General features: G+C 35.3%; 1 protein-coding gene and 1 long non-coding RNA gene across 11 annotated transcripts in view; one reads left to right on the top strand and one right to left on the bottom strand.

Moving 5' to 3' along the window:
• Nucleotides 1–738: 738 nt before the first annotated feature.
• Nucleotides 739–19,557, bottom strand: part of MAP3K7 (mitogen-activated protein kinase kinase kinase 7) — a 46,244-nt gene continuing 27,425 nt past the window's right edge. For 4 of the 10 annotated variants that reach the window (XM_041412257.1, XM_041412259.1, XM_041412262.1 and 1 more), the window contains 5 exons: nt 13,601–13,668; nt 7,962–8,070; nt 5,137–5,198; nt 4,482–4,597; nt 739–2,405 (listed from right to left, as the gene is read on the bottom strand). In XM_041412257.1, the coding sequence (XP_041268191.1) occupies nt 2,225–2,405; nt 4,482–4,597; nt 5,137–5,198; nt 7,962–8,070; nt 13,601–13,668 (536 nt within the window). In that variant the 3' untranslated portion in view covers nt 739–2,224. Of the gene's footprint in view, nt 2,406–4,481; nt 4,598–5,136; nt 5,199–6,011; nt 6,099–7,541; nt 7,581–7,961; nt 8,071–13,600; nt 13,669–13,872; nt 13,979–19,557 lie in introns of those variants that run through there. The other 6 variants (XM_041412258.1, XM_041412261.1, XM_041412263.1 and 3 more) reach the window with 4 other exon arrangements.
• Nucleotides 17,211–18,868, top strand: LOC121339975. Its single transcript, XR_005953241.1, has 2 exons — nt 17,211–17,363; nt 18,318–18,868. It is a non-coding gene; the product is annotated as an uncharacterized LOC121339975 (long non-coding RNA).

Genomic DNA, 19,557 nt, shown 5'->3' with positions numbered 1-19,557 from the left:
AACCCTGGAAAATCACGAACAACTGCCAGAAATTAATTTTGTATTATGTACCATTAATTTATCACTGCATTCGCTTTCATTATTCAAACCTTGCCATAAAGTGACTTTTCACATACAACAGATTTACCTTCAGCATATCTCTTTGACTACACAGCAAAAATGTAAAAACTGTCCTGAGAAATGATTTTGTGTATGTAACTCTCAATGCCTCTGAAGTTGAGCATCAGTATTTATGCTGCTCTACTTCATGCTGCAGCATATGTTAAGTTAGCTGCTGATCACTGAGTGTCTCCATTTTGGTAGATAGACAGATGTATGTGAACAGCAATGCTTTGGATAACTTGTGCTATTCCTAATACTAGAGTTATTTTCTCCCTCAATTACATTTTGCTATAAATATGTGTGCCCTTAAGTTGATCCCAATATCAGTTTCAGCTAACTAATCAAATTATCTCTTAAGGTTTTGGGAATGAGAACCCTTCCTTTATTTAAATAAAATGAGGGAAAGGTTTCTAACTCCCAAAGCTTTGCCAACAATGGATTTATTTTCAAGACAGGATGTTCAGTAAGTTGTTCGTCCTCTTTGCTGTTCACAGATAAGCACAACTGTAGTAATGGTTTTTATCAAGTAGGCAGGAAGAGAAAGAGAAAATAGTATGAGGTTTTTCCCCTTAAGGTTTTTCCAAGTTCTGCTCATGGGCATGAGTAACTATTTATTTGAAATAAGTGTACTTCAAATTTCAGATCACTTCTCTTTTATTTATAGGGCTCAGCAACTAAACTTCAATTTCCTATTTTAATTTTGCAAACAAGTGTTATTAAAACCCTGCCTGTAACTGAGAACATCAATAACTTATGTATGTATGTAAGGAGTAATTTATCATTGTATATAGAAGTGTCTCATTTTTGTACCAGTTAAAGTTAATTCATAATCCAAATAATCAATCTGCAATGTAAACAAGTAATTACTTTCTCCTATGTAATAATGGTAAATATCAACACTGAGCATTACATATTCCACTCAAGTTCATTAAATGCAATTCTTCAGTCACAAAGGCAGCAGGCATTCTGTGATGAACTTCCTTTAAGCTGTGTTCAAATGAGTGGAATAACTGAGATTCCTGACAGAGATCTAAGCTATTTCCCTCATTTTCTTAATAGTTTCCACTATTTGCATACTCAACTCCACTTTATAATTTGCTATTTAAAATAAAGTTATTTCCCCAAACTCTTCTCTATCTAAAACAAACTTATTTACATTTATGGTAATTGCTTTTCATCAAGTAAGTTTTAAGAAAAAAAACTCCTGAAACAAAATCAATAATGGAGCAAAAACATAAAGGGTGCAAATATTTCAAGTACTGTATTAATTTTCTTTCTGAATTTTCTTCCAAAGATCCTACAGGGACAAATTTTTAAAGGTTTGGAACACACTTTTACATATTTTTGATGATATCTCTTTTATATAAGGGACCAATTCTGTCCAGCAATCACTTTCCCAACTTTTGGCCAGTATTTAAATGAAACTGAATGTCATTCACCCGAAGAAAGTAAACAAAATACAGCCTTTTACTTCAAATATTTTATGAATGCAAGATTACAAGAAATATATTAGTCAAAATGCAGGGCTATCAAGCACTGAACCGAGAATGCTGGCATCAGCTTGCCTACCATTTTGCATGTGGAAAAATACACTATGTCTACAGGTAAAAGGCATCACTAATGCATCATGAATTACTCTGGTCAGCCAACATCACCTCTGCAGCTTGGTGCATGTTTCAGTTTATTATGAAAATAATCATCATAACAATAGTTTGAGATGAGACACTGGAACAAAACCATTCTTAAAGAGGAAAGTCTTTTTTTTTTTTTGCTCTTACTGAGGCAACACCAAAAACTAAAAATAAGTTCTCACAATTTAGCAGCCTCCTCAACACTGGTTAGGCTAGCCTTCACACAAGGAGCATGCAAACAGCCACTCTTCTTGCTTTAAATTGAGGACTGTTGGTTAATTCAAGTCACTGTTTTTTCACCCTATTCAATTAACCTGTTGAACTGGATTTCACCTAGGAAAAAGAAAATTAAATGATGTTAAGTGTAGCAGACATGTACAGATCACACCAAGAAGCTAACACTCATGAGCTGTCATAATACGGGATAATAATAACAATAAAAAAAATCAGTCTTTTCTGTGCATATTTTTCATTTAAAAGGTCCCAGGAAATCATGATGTGCCTGGCCGCTTCTGTTGCTGATTTCTGATGACCTCTAATTGTTTTTTGCATTGCTGATAGTATGTTGAGAGACTTTTATTTTCATCTAACAGCTTTTTATGTTCTTGTACTAGACGGGATGTGTTTTGCTGGTCTTTTTCATCCTGGTCCAGTTCTGCTATTAGTTCTTGTCTGAAATGGAAAAAAAAAAAGTCATTGTCTATATATTCTATTTTCATTTATATTCTATTTATATTCTATTTTCATTTGTGTGTAGCTGACTTCATATGTTTCAAATCAGTATTTGATTATCAATCTGAACTCACAGCTGGTGATATTCTGTGCAAAAGAAGTTGACAAAAGAATGTTATTCTTTAATGTAGTCTGAGGAAAAATTCCCTTCCAAATCAAATCCACATTTAAACTTTAAAACAGCTGAGGACTGAGCCTCAGTCTCTAAAACTGTCCTTTAGATAATTTCTTTCAGAAGTAGTTTTACAGGTCACAGTAAAATACCTAGGAGCAGCACAAAATTTCATAAATATATTCAATTCCAATTTTAGATATCTATATGTACATTTTAAATCTCTAAAAGGCAACTTCAAATACAAAATTGCAGTAATTTTTGTAACTTTTTAGTGAAATGCTATTTTCTATCTGGACTTGAAATTATTGAAGCAGTGGAAAAGTAGAATCAAGGAAATTACTTCTGTAACTGGCATTTCCCATTATTTATGCTGTAAGTATTCAATGTGTTTTCTTAGCAAATATTTTAGGGACCCAAACATACTGATAATATTGCTATAATTTATTCTGCAAAACTGATGTGGCAGTTTGTTTTACTATTTTGTTATGAGGTGACAAGAAGGCAAGCTGCCAGCAATATTTTTGCAACAAAATAGCAAAGGAGAAAGTTAATTAATTGTTGCCATATAGTTTTTAATTACAGTGAAAGAAAATTTAGTAATTATATGAGGGCTGAACTAATAACTACCTTAACTAGCATTAAATTAATCCATCACAACATATTTTTTAGTTTTAATGCCTGTGGACAATTACAGTCTGACTAAGAAAAACCAGTTTGGAAGAAATGTGAACACAAACTTCCTAGGAAAAAACCTAGTAGGAATCTAAAAGTAGAGAATAACAGTTTTGAAACAAGTATATTTTAAATAATTTATTAACCATTAGAGACAACATCAATAAAATCAAAATTAAGATATTAACTCTAGCATCATTATCTCCTCATGAAATCTAAAAATCCTAGTTACATGTGAAAAAACTTAATTGGTCACAGAATACTACGCCCAAAGTGAATATGTGATAGGAGTTCAATCTTACAGTAACATTTCCCCCCCATTCTGTATGTTATTTCTACCGTACAAAAGGATTACACACACATTTTTCTCATTAGCTAATCCACGAATACCAAGGCAAGATCTCTATTAACAGCTGCCAGTGGCTCAGACACTGGTGTGTCACAAGCTGATTATTTGGTCTAGTGTGCAACTATGACCTCTGGACTGGTCCCCAGCATCAGGAAACAGAACACAACAGAACTTGTTATGAACTCAAAATCTGAATCAGCAATCATTTTTTACCTAATACAACAATATGTGCAGCTGCTTTACTTATACATGTAAACAATGCAAGAGGAAAGAGCTTATTTCCAACACACAAGGAAAAGGCACATAACAGCTTTTAAGCATCAGGTCCTCAAGCCATGGCAGAAAAATCTAAGATGAGTGTTGATAATATTGTTGTAAATGCAATGCTTGACAAAAGTCAGAGATATGATTAAAACTAACAGCAAAATTACTAACACTGACATATTACCCAAAATTCTATAATTGGTTAACAATTATCTATAAATTACAACTGAAAATACTTTAATGGACAGTGTAGCAAATTAAATTCCAAGGTTCTTTAACAGTTCAGATGTTTAATTTGAGACGATAAAATCAAACATTACCAGTTTGTTACATACAGAGATTCACCACGACCTTATGTAGGACTTGTCCAGAAGAAGAGTCTTGATATTGATTAGAACTTTCAATTACCTGTTCTAAATATTTCATGTACTGTACTGTACTGAGAAGCTCAGTATTCCTGAGTTTAAGGTTGGAAAATAATTATGGCCTATGAAATGTTACTTCATAAAGCCAGAAATATTATTTACTTTTTATTATGTATTTTTATTATTATACACAGACTTTGCGTATAGAAAAGACATAGAAGGACGGAAAAGTTTAAATGCATTTCACTTACTTCCTCTGCAACAGCAATGCGATTTCTGTCTGAACTTTCATATATTCTTGTGCCATTTTGCAGTGCTGTTCAAACACAGCCATAGATTCTTTGGAGTTTGGGCATGGTGCTAGAGGCTGAAAATAAATCAGACATGTAAAAGACTAATGAACTGATATCTTAGTAAATAGTGTGTTAGAATGTCTCTGCAGTGTATTTATAACAGTCTTTTAAAAACTAGTAAGCCTTTAAAAATAAGTGTTAAACCATCCCCTGGAAAATATTACAGCACCGATGTCAAAGTTTACTCCAATTTGAAGTTTTTAATTTGACACTTGTCACAAAAATCAAAGCAGTGTTTAATCCCACACACAAAAAATAAAGTGTATACAATGATTTGAGTCAGTAACACTCAAGCAAATAATGTCTTATTTTGACAGTCAAACTCAGCTTACATTTGGTTTTAGGGATCATGTTTCCCAGGGCTTGTTTTTAATAGCTTGATCAAACCTGAGTCAACCAAGCTCAGATTACATAATATATTTTTTTAGCCTTGGTCAAAAATTAGACAGAACATAAACCCAGGTAAATATGTGGCACTGTATTTTGAAGCCCCAAAGTCACGTGCTAGAATGAAATGCAAACTTGAGAATCTAATAAACTGTATATTTATTACCTGTAACTGATGATCTAATGTGAGATACGCCATTGGGATGGAGTTATCTGACCCATTGGTCTCTGTAAAAATACCAAGAAAACTTTAATGTATTTAAAAAGAGTTAATTCTATTCTTACAGGACAAAACCAAGAAGTCTAAGTAATTACACAATACACAATCTGAATGTGGATAAGCAGATGGAAATAGCAGCGTTCCAATCCCAAGGCAGATGAATCATTTTGTTTTTCTGATAGTTAAGAACATCAAAAAGTATGGTCTATCACATCAAGAAAAAAAAAATTATGGTTATCAACCTACATTTCTAGAAGCCATGTAACAGCACACAGATTTTAAAAATACCACTTTTGTACAGTTTGCAATCATTTCTGTTTATAAAAAATTTGCCATTTCATTCTTGTTTATGAAGGGTCAGCCAGCCAGCCCATGCATCTAATGACTTTAAAATTAGAAGCTGTGCAAATCAGCTCTGCCAAAATAAAATAAGCACAACCTCCTGCTCAGTTTTGAAACCTGCTCCCAGTGAGGTCTCTAAGTATCTTCCTCACTACATGCTCTAGGGCATCTTCTCTGCTCCATATAGATATTTTGTGGGTAGCAAGGAACCCAATAATTGGTCTGTCTCCTGGGCATGGCTGCTCTCTTCTTACGCTGCAGTTGCTCTGGATTTCTCTAGAGCTTTCATTCCAGATTTAGTATGTTTCTGCATTCTTATCTTTCAGTACCCCACAATCTGGGGATCACAAGGTTACTGTTAAGCTTTAAGAGACACAGGAATAAAGACACATGGAGAAACTACTGGTTTTACAGCTGCATAATTGCTACTAAAGGATTATATGGAGGAGGGTAGGTGGGAAAAAAAAGGGGCTGCTTACCCATACCCCAAAAGCACCTGCCACAGAGTAGTCGTGGTAGAGAAACTAAGGTGTTGCCCTCAAAGACTATGCTATTTCCAAGAGCAGCTTCAAAAGGAAACAGAAATAAGAGGGTGGGAATGGAGAAAAAGTTGTTAAGGGTATGCTTGTAAGGAAACTGGAAGGTGGTAAAAACAAGAAGAAAAAAGAAAAAGAAAACAACCCTAAAACCAGAGACTTAATCACCATGGTATCTTAAATGCAATCAACATGAGAAGTCCTTCCCTTCATTAGGCTATTGCCATACACGGATATTGTGACAATGATTGCAATGCTTCAAAAATACATCAATACATGTAAATGCTTCAGGTGACATTCCCGAGAGTTTCAGCACCGTGTCACAGAACTGCAAATTCTCCTTGACTGACCAGATACGGCTGCATCCTTGTTTTATCACTTTGCTTCATTAAACTAAAACCATAGCATCTTTTACAGAAACACAGAATTATTTCTGTCCTCAGAAATTTGAACAATTCTTTGTGCATGGCCTACATAAACCTAGCAAGAAAAAATATACTTATGGCACATTCTGTATTTACCCGAGTATAAGGTGACCAATTTCTGTGGGCCAGAAAACAAACCTGACTTTTAGCTCCAGTGCTGTGCTGCATTTAAGACCAAAAACTCGGCACAAACTTTTGTTGCACTGGCTTACGATTTGCAGCTTTCAGTTCCCAATGAGTTCTTGACTGGGTAAGAGTTTGCTTCCAATGTGAGGCAGCAATTCCTGTTAGTGCTCACCACCTAAAGCATCTCGGGGTCCATGCTGCACAAGAGGGCCAAGGGTGGGCTGCAGCAGTGGGAAAGGGCTTGGGAAAGTTATGAGTGACAAGGCACTGACTTGTGGTCAGGCAAAGCAGCAAAGGAAAGAAAGAAGAAAATAGGGAAGCAAAACACAAGAAAATGTTGTTCTCCCACTAACACAGGGGAAAAAAAAGTACATCTTACATAATCACCTTATATTTGGTAAAATGCAAGTGAGCAAATATATATTTATATATATATACATATACTTGTGCAAGAATCAGTCACCACATGAGTTTGCATTTTGCAGTTGGTTACAGGAAGAGTCTGATCATCCAGATGAAAAGATCACAAAAAAAAGATTACAGCATTTGAGGCACTCTGAAGTACCATCTTGAGACTAAATTTAAGATTCAACATGGACATTTTGGCATCAAAAATGTAATTTTTATTTACACTCTAAAACTGAATTTGTGGGGATCCATTTTTTCCTGCATTCCAGTACTGGTTCTTTCCATAACAGCATGCATTATGACTTTTAAAACTGAACTATTCACTTATCTTCATGCTTAATCCTATTTCATAACAAAAGAACAGTGATGCTACAGTAGAAGTATTTACAATGTTTCTACAGACACTTGTTAGTGCATTTAAAACCAGCAATTTTGTGTGCACATCTACATTCTGCATAAGCAAAATTACAACTAGGATGGTAAACAGGAGTAACCTACTCCAGATGATACTCACCTACATAACATTTAATTCCAGATGTGAGGGCAATGAAATCTTTAAATGTGCATTCAAAATACAAATGGACAAGACTGAAATGCTCTAAGATGTCTATTCTCCTAATGCTCCAAAACCACACTATAGTAAAAAAGACTGCTAACAAGATGCTCATTAAGTATTATTATCACTGCAATTTACAGTACCTTCTTACAAGCAAAATATTTACAAGTTTATGTAATTTAGCAATCTATAAATATTCTTAAAGCATATGTGAAAAACAAGGCAGTAACGTAATGACTGGATTTAAGCAGAAATTAAAAAAATCATGATCTTCATTGCTTACTTTTATTAATGTCTGAGCACACACCCCATACCACAAACAAATTAATATTTACATTTTTACAGACAAAAAAAAATACACAATAAACAAAGGATTACCTGCATCATCTGGTGTCCACGGATTACGTGTTGGCTTTTCAGAGGTTGGTCCCGAGGTAGTGATCATTCTCACACTAGGACTAGACGATCTACTGCTGTTTCTACTCTCCTGAAATGACAAAACAAAACAAGTTAACAGAAGATTCTTTGAGAAGTTCATTAAAAAGAAAAAAAATATAAATTGAAGAAATATGAACCTATAATCCTCCTTAAAAATACTTTCCCTCCCCAAGCTTTTACCCTGAATGCTCTCCTGATGGTTTGGTCAATTTTACAAGCATTGCAGGGATAATTTAATCCCCATTTCTTCTTTACTGTGTAAAAGAAATTGATACAATTTTGCCATTCAGCATAACAAAAAGCAATGCTGAACAGTGTGTTTAAGATCTTTACAGAAAATCATGACAATATGTTTGGTGATTTTTGCACCATCGTTCAGTGAAATCTAGCACCTCTGTAACACAAAGAGGAAATAAAGTTTCTTTCCAACGTTTAATCAATGAATGGAACTACATTCAATAAAAGGAATACAGCTAAGTAGCTGCACTAGACTACCATGTATTAATCTACAGTTTTCTTCTGGTTCTTTTGTTAACTCAGAGGTTATGTGATTAATTTTCAGAAAATGTGAAAAAGAGCCGAATCAAAAAGGATCACTCAACTGAAGCACATCAATCAGAAAATGAGTACATTCTCCCTCATGAAGGAAATTAAGAACTAAACCAAGATTCTGAAGGTCATTTTTTCACGTACTCTTTGACTCCAATCTTTTTGTTTACCAAAGCACAAAAACATAATAAAGATTTCATTATTCTGCTAAGCTGCTTTTTCAGAAATGTTGTTTACAATATATACGTTTCTATTTCACATACCCCTTCAGTGACATTAAATTAACACAGTAAAGGATTTAAGACTATAAGCCCCAGCAAGTTTCTCAGAAAAAAATGAAGTAAAAGGAAAGATGCTATCAAAATACAGCTATTTTCAAGATGGTGTATTTATCATGAAATGATTCATTAAATGACTCAGTTTTTCAAAACAAGCACTCAAATATACATTAACTAGAAACTATAGTTCTTCATGACTTTATTTCCAAATATCCTACTTTAATTTAAGTTTTAAAATTCAGTATTCTGGCCCAGTAATGATCCAAAAAATAACAAGATTATACACACTGAAACACCCATTATTTCAAATGCATAGTCCTTCTGTGATGTTTATTAAGCATTTTGTGTTTTATGTTAATATCTAGCAACAAGACAGTAAACTGTAGAAATAATCTGATGGATATTATCAAGATGATGGCATCAGACATTTTGAAAAATCTTTTGTGTTGGAGTCTTTGACATTAGGTAAGGTTTAGTTGCTGAGCTTACTGTTAGTGTCCTCAGGTATGAATGATAAACACTCTGCTGATGTAAAAGATCAGAAGATAGAGAAAGCACTTGTAACAGCATAAAAGTTCTTTAAGCAAAAAGAGATTTGTTGAGTATCTATAGAGGATAGTGAAGGGCACCTGAGAAATACTCTAGTTACAGTAACTTCTCAGTGCTTTACCAGTTTGTTTTGGTCCACCAAACAAAACCACATTTCTTTGATACCTTTATTTACATGAAATTCAGTAGATATAGAAATGAAGGAATCACATCTGAAGCATAACTAAAAACCACTACGAAGCTGAAGGGAAGTTTCCAAAAGTGAACACTGGTTAGATTACAGTGTTTGAGTGTGTGCTGAGTGAGATGCTTTAGGCCACCTGGATGGCAGCCCCTCTGACAGGTAAAGTCCATTGTCTGGACTTTAGCAATCAGTTTCTGCTACCCCTTCATCCTTGCTTCCTCCAGACTTGCTAGCAGGTTATTCTCAAATCATCTTTGCCAGGTGGTCAAATCCACATGGCATTCTTAGCTTCCATTTCTCAAAGACTTACAGTCTTGAAAAAAGCTGGCATGCTCTGAGTAATAATCTTCCCTGAAACTTAAACAGGCAACATGATTTAAAGAAATCATCCTTACTAGTCCTGTTTCTTCATCTCATCTGTGAATTTTATCTTGCTGTGAAAGAGGAGAATAAAACCCAAATGTGCATCTGTGACAAATTTCACAATCTCATGGACAGAATGATTCATCTGTGTAATATCAGATCCCCAAATTATCCCACTTAGCTTGCATGCATATGGGCATGTACATTCTGACCTTGCTTCTCAACTGTTCATATCAGTACATGACTTTCTTTAATACAGTAATTCTTTTCACTTCAAAGTAACCTGCAAAAGTTATGAAGGCCCAGCAACAGTTATGACACCTTCTCTCCCCCAAAACAAAACAAAAAAAGTTTAAATGAGGAAGTAGGTAGTTTTTGTATTTATGATAGTACTGTAAAAGATGAGTACAAAACAACCAAACCAATAAAAGACACACAGGCAAGGAGATGGATACCACACAGCATCAGATCACAACCTGCAGATCTTGGGTCATTATGCCAGATATGTTTCTCAGTATCCATATAAAACATGAAATTTTATTAAGATTGCATGCAGTACAAACAGCAATTTGCTGTGTTCCTTCAAATCCCCAAAAATATTAGCAGTTGCATGTTTCTGTGTTGGAAAGGCGTTTAGGCAAGAGCAATAGCAACAGACAGATGACACACTAAAATGTTTTGAAGTGCACGTACAGGGAAATAGGCAGAAGAAACTATTCAGTTCCAAAAAAAGGGAGAAATTAACAGAGCATCACAGTATATAGACAGAAACAAACAAAAATGTAGCATTTGATTTTAGAAGGGACAGTTGCATCAGTGCTGCTTACGTCACTTGGAGCAAGGACCCGTCTAAAATCACCAAGTGCTAAAATCTGTGAAAATTCAGACCTGAACACATGTTCTCAACACCAAATCACTCTAACAGCTGATCCAAAGATGGAAAACCCTTGACCTAGCAAATTTCTTATCTAAACTGTTGATGCTGAGTAGTAAAACCCTCTGCAAAGCACTATTACTGTCTGCTGTTGAGAACACCAGTAAGAGCAATACTGCTAAGCACCTTAAGTGTCTCAACAACATAAACACAGTTAACTGTCAGCCATACAAGCCACACAAAAAAATCTTCCAAGAGCACACAGACGTAAAATAGACATACAATCATGAAACATACAAGGTGGTCAAATGAAAACAGGCAAACAGGTACACAGGACCAAGAGTCTTGGACCACCCCTTTCAGGTAAGCACCCAAACTTTGGTATATGTATTATTAAACATTTATTGTACATATACACATATACTATATTCATTAATATTATATATACATATATTTGATTATTTACATACAAGCCTGGTATTTTCCTTCACCTTAAGAAAAATTCCATTCTGAACTGGAAAAACCTTTCTAATTAAAAACCAGTAGTAGTGACAGAATAATTTTCTATAGACACAGCAGAAATTTCCAGGAAAAATACATTCAATAAAAATATTTCTGATCAGCTTTATTGTGTCAAATAGCTAAAAGCCAGGGAAGAGGCACCGTGGCAATCCTTCAGTTCTGAGTGGATAGGACCTTCCATGGCCTGGGTGAGGAAGCAGAGGGGCCACGGCTGCTTGGTGAAGAGGGCTGTGCCACAGAGTGGGTGTAAGGGAGAATGGAATGGGGGGAAGAAGGATGTTTGCAATGAAGGGGGCAAGGGGGAAGGAGATTTTCACTTTAGAAAGGATACCCTAGATATGGTGTAGTACATACAGAGAGATTGGATAAACTCACCAGAGCTATGCCACTCAGATGTTTTTTGTGCTTTGGCTTGTAGATTGCTTATATGGATAGCACCTCAAAATTTCTAATAAAAAATCAAGGCATTGAGGTCCAGATGTATAGAAACCCATAAAGATTAATATTAAGCCTTTAGCCATAATTATATTGTGCTCTGTTTCTTCATAGTTTTCCAATTTTTTTTAATATACATAAGCATGTGTACATCAAAAGTTAGCATTAGTTTTAGCAGACTCCTCTATCTCTCCTCACATCAAAAAGGGGATAAAAATTCATTATTTGTTTATATGGACAGTACAAAAATATCTTTGAAACTGCATTTTTCATGTGTGATAAAATATTGTTTTCCAGACTTTACCATGTTTCCAAAGAAACTGCAGGATAGCAACAGACAATCGTAGTTCTTCCACTTACATTTCCAATACGTACACTATCAGAAGCAATAACGTAAATTATGACTCTGGCACTTCTCTAGACCCACAGGAGATATTGGTGAGGTAAACATAAAATGAAATTTCTGTATCCTTCTGTTCACAAGGACAATTTAGCTAGAAAACCCATACAAGCAGTAGAATAGCTTTCAAACAGATTATTATAATAGTTATTAAGATATAAAGCAAATGATGAAAATCTGAAATATCAACCATTCATTAAAATGAACAGAATGAAAACTTTTAAATTAAAAAGCTATAATTAAATATATTCATACATCAATCAGCACAATTTGATATAACTGATGCATTGTCACTTAATTTTTTCCCTCAAGTCTTGCATAATTTTAATTCTACAATTAAATGAATAGGGTAAATTAGTTCCTAAATTTTGCAGATTGATTTCTTTCTATCAAACCTGTCTTCTCTGAAGATATTAAAATATATTATGTAGACTTGTTATTTTCTGGTAGATGTGCACAGTAAATTTACTAATACCTACAGGACTGATGAGGTTTCTATGGCTATCACACTCCATGGAATTAAAGAAGTATCAAAGGTTATCTTCCTGATAATTATACCTGCCAAGAATTACCACCTATTTTAGATTATTGCAGTAGGCTGTTTAATAAGGAAACTTGATTAACCTGATCAATATGCTAAGCACCAGTATCCCACATGCAAATAATAATAATAGGGATCTCAAAATTGCCAGTTCACACTAAGGATCAAATAGTCTCTGTAAATTGTTGCAGCAATTAAAAACACAAAATAACCACATCTGAATGAAGCATTAGCTATACTTTTCTCATTTAAACTGAAATGAAACTAGGAGCATGTTATGTAGCATACCACTGTCTCTGTTACCATGGCATTTACAATACCAGACAAATAGCGATGTTATTATAAAATACCTTTTTGAAATAGTGGGTTTTTTAAACAAAACTTTTTGACAACACCCTGCTGTATATCTTTTACAAGAAATAGAGAGATATCTCTGCAATTTACTATTCAGAATTCAGAGATTGATAATAAACAACATTTATTACAGTGATGCACATGCTTTTTATTTTCATGCAGAAAGTGAGTCTATATATAACTGTTTTACACAATAAGTAGTAATTATAATTGTTTCCTACATACAGAATGATGAAAAGGCTTTCCTGTGTAACATGTGCCCTCAGCCAAATTAAGCAGTACACAAAAAAAGTGTACATAAAGTGATAAATCCTGCATAAGCTATACAGAAAATGCTTCTCATCTAGAGCTCATTCATAGTTACCCTCATGGAATCTCATTTCAATGCAATACAAACAACACTACAGTCTGCCAAGCTTCCACATCATTTCTATGAAAGCATCAAAGGTGAAGATTTCCAGATCGGTTCCCCAGTACAGATTTGGTGCTGACTTTACTGAAAGGCAAAGAAGAGATAAGAAGGACATTACCTGACTGGACTCTGTTCCAGCAACACTAAGATCCTGAATGGATCTGCGCCTCTGCTGTCCGTTTCCTGCTGGGAAAAAAACAAAACAAAAACAAACCAGTGAAATATATTCAGAACAAAATAAGAAGGGTGCGACTGTTGCAGAGGAGCTTGGAATTTGTACAAATCCACAGAGACAAAGTGAGAGAGGGGGAGAGACAGCTGCAGAATTTTAACTCAAAACATGCTGGCCTGTCAACAAAAAGTATACCCTAATACAATAACCACTCCTACCACATGAATAGCTGCTGCACTCTACTCCACCATCTTCTGTCACATGTATTTGGTCAGGCTTAGTACTTGGGGCAGGAGCTGATGACGACATCTATTTCAAGTGCGTTACGTTATGGGGATTTCTAAAAGCTAAACCACAAAGATAACAGGCTGCCAGCTTTAACCTGTTGCTCTTTGGCTTGCTCAAGGAACACAGCAAGGACTTCTGCCTGCGTGACGCTCCCCTCAAGAAAAGTAAGAAGCGAAAGCGCTTCCTTCTGGTCTCCTGTCTCCTTCAGGGGAATGAAATTATGTCCTGTTCTCATGCTCTGACTAGTGTGAAAAGGGGACCGTTCAGCTAAATCACATCTCACCATCAACCTACGAAGCACAATGCTGTAATCTTTTCCTCTTCTCCTTCCACCTGTTCGCAATTATCCACCAGTGACAGCTACATAAAACAGTTTAAATTTTAGCACTGACAAGCAATCAAAGGCATTTTCAGGAAACAAAATCTCCTTAAAAATAAAAGGAGATTATGCAACAGAATCTCCCTGACTACTTTGATTTTTATTACCGTGATTGTTTATATTATCTCTTGAGAGCAGGTCAGCTGTCCAAAAGGAAACACCAAAATGTCCCGAGTAACAGCTGACAATGCTCAAAATTCTTGCTCTTAGCTCTGCATTACGTAACTCTGCTACTGGAGGGGAGCATCTGAAACATGTACTGCAGCCATGGCAGCCCCTCGCCCAGCAGCCCCACACTCAGCCACTCAAAGCCCTGCAAAAGGCATCACATTGCTGACCTTTTAGATACTTCTCATTCAGCATAATTCCCACGACTCCAAGCCTACCCTGACACGTGTTTTGAATTGCAACAGTTACTACAAAAATGTAAGACTATTTAATATTGACTAATATATTTAATAAGCCTTTAAGTTTTTAAATATATGTATTATTACACATAGGAACACACTACCACAAAACAGCAATACAAAATGCTTAGTGTGACTTTATCAATTTGTCATGATGATTTAAAATTTATAGAAGGTACTTTGAGAAATGAGCATATAAGAAAGTCAAGCAGGATTCTAAAACAGGAATATACTTTTTGCTCTGACTACAAATGCATTTGAATTGCAACTGTTCTGTGGTCTTGGTATTTTGCTTCTGAAATTCAGGGAAAGTATATACTTACCTAAGCAACAATGGCTAAGTTTGTTTAGTACTTTCATATGGGGATCTTGTGAATTACAAATCTATGTCAAAATGTCTGAACTTGTTCATTTGCAGTGAACTTTTTCTCCATGCAATTGTTTAAGAAACAAGATTATACATTTAATAGAATTCTGTGCTGTGGATACTTCATCTGGCTGCCACAGCTCATCTCAATATGCAACATATGTGCAATCCACCCACGACCGATACAAAATTATGTGCACATTTCATTCAACAACATTGTTATAAAATTAGCTCAGCTGAAATAGGCTTGCAAAAATATCTGAAATTCTCATTTCAGATTAGCAACATTTGTGAATTTAAAGAACCCAGCGCATGTGTTGCTGAAAGATTAGAACATGGCTGCCAAAATGTTAAAATAATCAGGGTGGGGTGCAAGAAAGAAAAGAAAATGCCTTGTGGGAAGTGAAGAGGTGGGGGGGAAAGAGGGGCCAAAACTACTGTTCTAAAAAATGAACACCTTTAACTGAAATATCTTCAAGTTAGTAGCATGAGGGAAGAGCAAGCTCAACTAGGCAATGCCATTTTAATTAGCATAATACTGCAGACATCTGGCAAATAGCTTCAACAAGGCAGAAACAGACTACGAATCAACAAATACTTATTGCTCCAGATTCAAGACAAATTTCAGTTGAAAAATATGCTATACAACACAACAAAAAATATTTATTTGAAAAGATCATGGGTACTTCTTTATGTTTTTCTCTTCCAGTTTTGATCTTGTTCTTACCTCTATGTCCATTCAAAAATATTTTTCCCTCATTATAAAACTAAGAGATTTGTACACGGACAGAAGTCAATCCACAGTAACTTAATGCACAGTGTCAGGCTTTTGGTGGTTTACAGGATTTTAAGATTAAAAAGCAAATGTCACAAATATACTTCATGGCCTCAGAACAACCCATTTCACATAGTGTTGTTTATTTTCTAAAATTAAATTCTAAAGGAACAGGAAACTTCCATCACGTCCTGCCCCACATACTGTAGGCAAAAATAAATTGTACAACTTATTAAGCTTTTGATCACCACCCCCACCCAGCCTCCAAATATCCAGACCAGCTATGAGCTCTTCTCCCTGCCCTTTAGCAGATATTTGCATCTCCTTTTACACTTTCTTATTTACTCACAGTCCTCTCTCTTCCTTACACACCTACAGGGCTCAAGCCTCTCTCACAGTGCAGGATGATTAGTGACTGCAACACTGCTATAAGACATTCTGAAGAACTTAAAACATTGACCTGAATTCCAGAAGAATTAAGCGATCTGGCAAGATAAGGGTAGGATTTCTGGCATACATTGATTTTAACTGTACAGACCTACAGCATCCATAATTCCTATCCACCTTCTAAAGACTCTCTACAAAATGTGTCTATCTTGAGTAATCATTTATGCAGTGTCAATGCTATAAAAATTGTAACGCTGTGGCACAGTTTCAGATGACAAAATTACAAAGCCAAATGCACACATGCTAAATGCACGAGATGTCTAACATTGCCAGTGAAGAGAAGGTCGTACTTGTAGGTATATTTGCTAGATGCTCCTTGAATGGTTTCTACCAGAAAAGTATACAAACTAGAAGTCAGATTTTGTTTCTTTAAACAAAAAGATACCTAAACCTTTTGTACTTATTAGGGTTTTCATTTTTTATACATAAATATGTATATAAAAATAAAGTCAGTGCTTATAACCTGTGCTATACATACTGCAAATGAAAAAAAAAAGAACTGATACATCACTAGGCTATCTGGTTACAGGATACCACCACTGCAAACTCATTTGCTAAGCTGTTATACAAAGGAGGAATTTTTTGATCCATTTTTCAGTTTTTAAGTTTTGTAAGCTAGTAACACAAAATACAATCTTAAATGAACAAATAGCTCTCTTCATTCTTATAGTACTTAGAAAGAAGAGCAAATATATTCTAAAAACTTCCCCTTCTGACAATATTTTACCTTTAATTGATAAAGTATGTATTTTACGACCTTGGAAGCATAATCAGTTCATGGACGAAATGCAGTTGAGGCAACGCATTACGAAAACCCCCAATGATAGCAGATGTAGCACTCATACTTCCAAAATAGCCCTGCCCAAAGCAGCTGACTCACGGTAACATGCCTGCCTGGTGCTTCCCCTCTCTGGGCAGCAGCTGCTCTACCATGTGCTCAGCACAACTCCAGGCAGCAGCACAGACCGGCACTTGTGCGGCTGCAAGGACAGGGACGAGCTGCTCGCCCCACCGAGGGATGTGCCCAGGGAAGTCCGGAGGAGCGGGTCTGTGCCTGAAGTAGTATAGAACATAACTGGGTGGGACTGAGACGGTGCTGACAGTTGGGGGTCTTGGAAGCTTAGGGCTCTAGAAAGGGAAAAGTGTGGTCAGAGGCCAGAACTGAGAGCCTTGTGCTGAAAGAGTAAAGAAAGGAAAGAAATGAGAAATATACAGATGAATATAATTAGTTTACTGGGCAGATGATCATGTTCTGCCATGTAATGATTAATCTCATTATTTTCTGGCTTTGGGATTATTACTGGAAAGCTGTTCTGACAACTGGAAAACTTTCAATGTAAAGCCCAGATTTATTTGCAGACAATTTACATATTTTTTTCTGTAGTGCCAATATTGTCTTTTAGCTTAAGTAGTTACCTCTTCCTAGATTTTAGCAGCAGATTCATCTATAGAAAATAATTATTCATTCTCAGCTTTCACTTTGTGAGCTAAAAAAAGCCATGCTTTCAGATTTGTTTTTATACTGTCTATGCCCCTCATATCCTAGTAACTCTTCTTCACATTATTTGAGTGCATGTTTCTTTTATATGGCTGACCAGACAGTATATTCAATTCCTGATTCAAACTCAGCAAGGGCCAGTAATAGTGCTGGTGCTTCTTTATCTTTCCTGGAAATGAACCTTAAGATTTCACGTTTTTTCACAACTAGATTAGATCTGTGGCTCATACTACCTGGTATTAATCTGCATGCATGTGCTATGATTCCATGTCATCTTATTAATAGAAATTGTTGTTAGTGCATGACCCTGGATTTTACCCTATTTCTATTCAGTCACAGCAAAATTCTCCCTATGTGATATTCTAATCCTCCACTTAATGAATAGTTGCTTCTGATGAAACATTAACTCAAACTCATTTCACTTAAATACTTTAGGAATAAATTTTGAGAAAACTCCTTAATATGCTTGCTCCAAACCTATACTTTTTTTTTATTTCTACAGGTTTCCATTTCTTTCATATGTATTCCAAATTCTTGAAATTCCCATCCTGTCAAGTTCGATTAAAATAGACCAGGTGAAGAATTTTTAATGACTGTCTCTGCCTAACGAAGAAACCAATAGACTGGTACAATACAATCTGTTTTGTGAAAACAACATTGTATTTTATTTCACCAACTTCTTTATTATTGCCCGAAAGTTTCAAGGTTTCTTGGAAGCCTCAATGTTTTTATAGACAGACAAGGTATAGAGGCAAGAGGCACTCATTAGCTTCTAGAGCTTATTCACCAGGCTCTCATCACGAGCTAACACTGAAACCGGACAGATGTCTTCACTTTCGCTTTCCTTGCTTTCTCAGGATTTCATTTATGTCAGTGCAGGCCAGGACCGCTTCAAAGTTACAGTGGAAAGCTACTCTAGTAAACTTTTTTGTCAATTTGTTAGCTTCAGTGCCAAAGAGGTTTGCTTTTTTATGGGTGCCATTGCTCTTTGGAATCTACTTTCTCATATTCTGTATTTTTACTGTAACCTTTAATAAAGTTATTTGAAAGAAACATTTGTACAAAATTATCTTTTGCATTCAACTTTTTAATATCTAACAATATCAAGATCTACAAAGAAACTTCCTCAGATGACAGAAATTTAGAAAAGGAGGCCACAGTTTTTAGTGGATTCCTAGATGCTTTCACTCACATTTCCTCATTTTCTGCTCCTGACATATCACTCTGAAGTGACTTGCATACTGTTAATGGTATGCCTATCACAGTTTGGGATTGATTATACTTATTTTTAGGCTTTGAGAAGTATGAAATGAAAGAAAGAAAAATGTCATTCTACTAACTAAAAAAAGACTTGGGATACATGAGAATTATTCATTAAATTCCCAAATGATATTCCCATCCATGGTGCCTGATTATATTAATTCTTTTCCTATCAAAAGCCTCTCCTAGTAATTTTAGTTTGCATTAACTTGAACACAACAGCAATACCTCATGCACACACATTTTAGCCCTAGAAAAGTGCACTCAAATATAAGAATTACACAGACTAAGTGTTAATGTTTTAATCACAAATATCATAGATTTAAAGTTCTGTACATAATTTATCTTTGTGTTTTTTTGGTTTTTTTTCTACTATGATCTGATTAAAAATGGGAGCCTAAACACAACAAAGATCAGGGCAAAACAATTACCTAGACAGGAATTTTTCAACTTAGTTCCATTTTCACCAAATGAGGTACTGT

The sequence above is a fragment of the Onychostruthus taczanowskii genome, unplaced genomic scaffold (genome assembly GCF_017590055.1).
Source record: "Onychostruthus taczanowskii isolate IOZ18803 unplaced genomic scaffold, ASM1759005v1 scaffold39, whole genome shotgun sequence".
Taxonomy (NCBI): Eukaryota; Metazoa; Chordata; class Aves; order Passeriformes; family Passeridae; genus Onychostruthus; species Onychostruthus taczanowskii.
The sequence above is the reverse complement of the archived record's forward strand: the minus strand, read 5'-3'. Positions and strand labels throughout refer to the sequence as shown.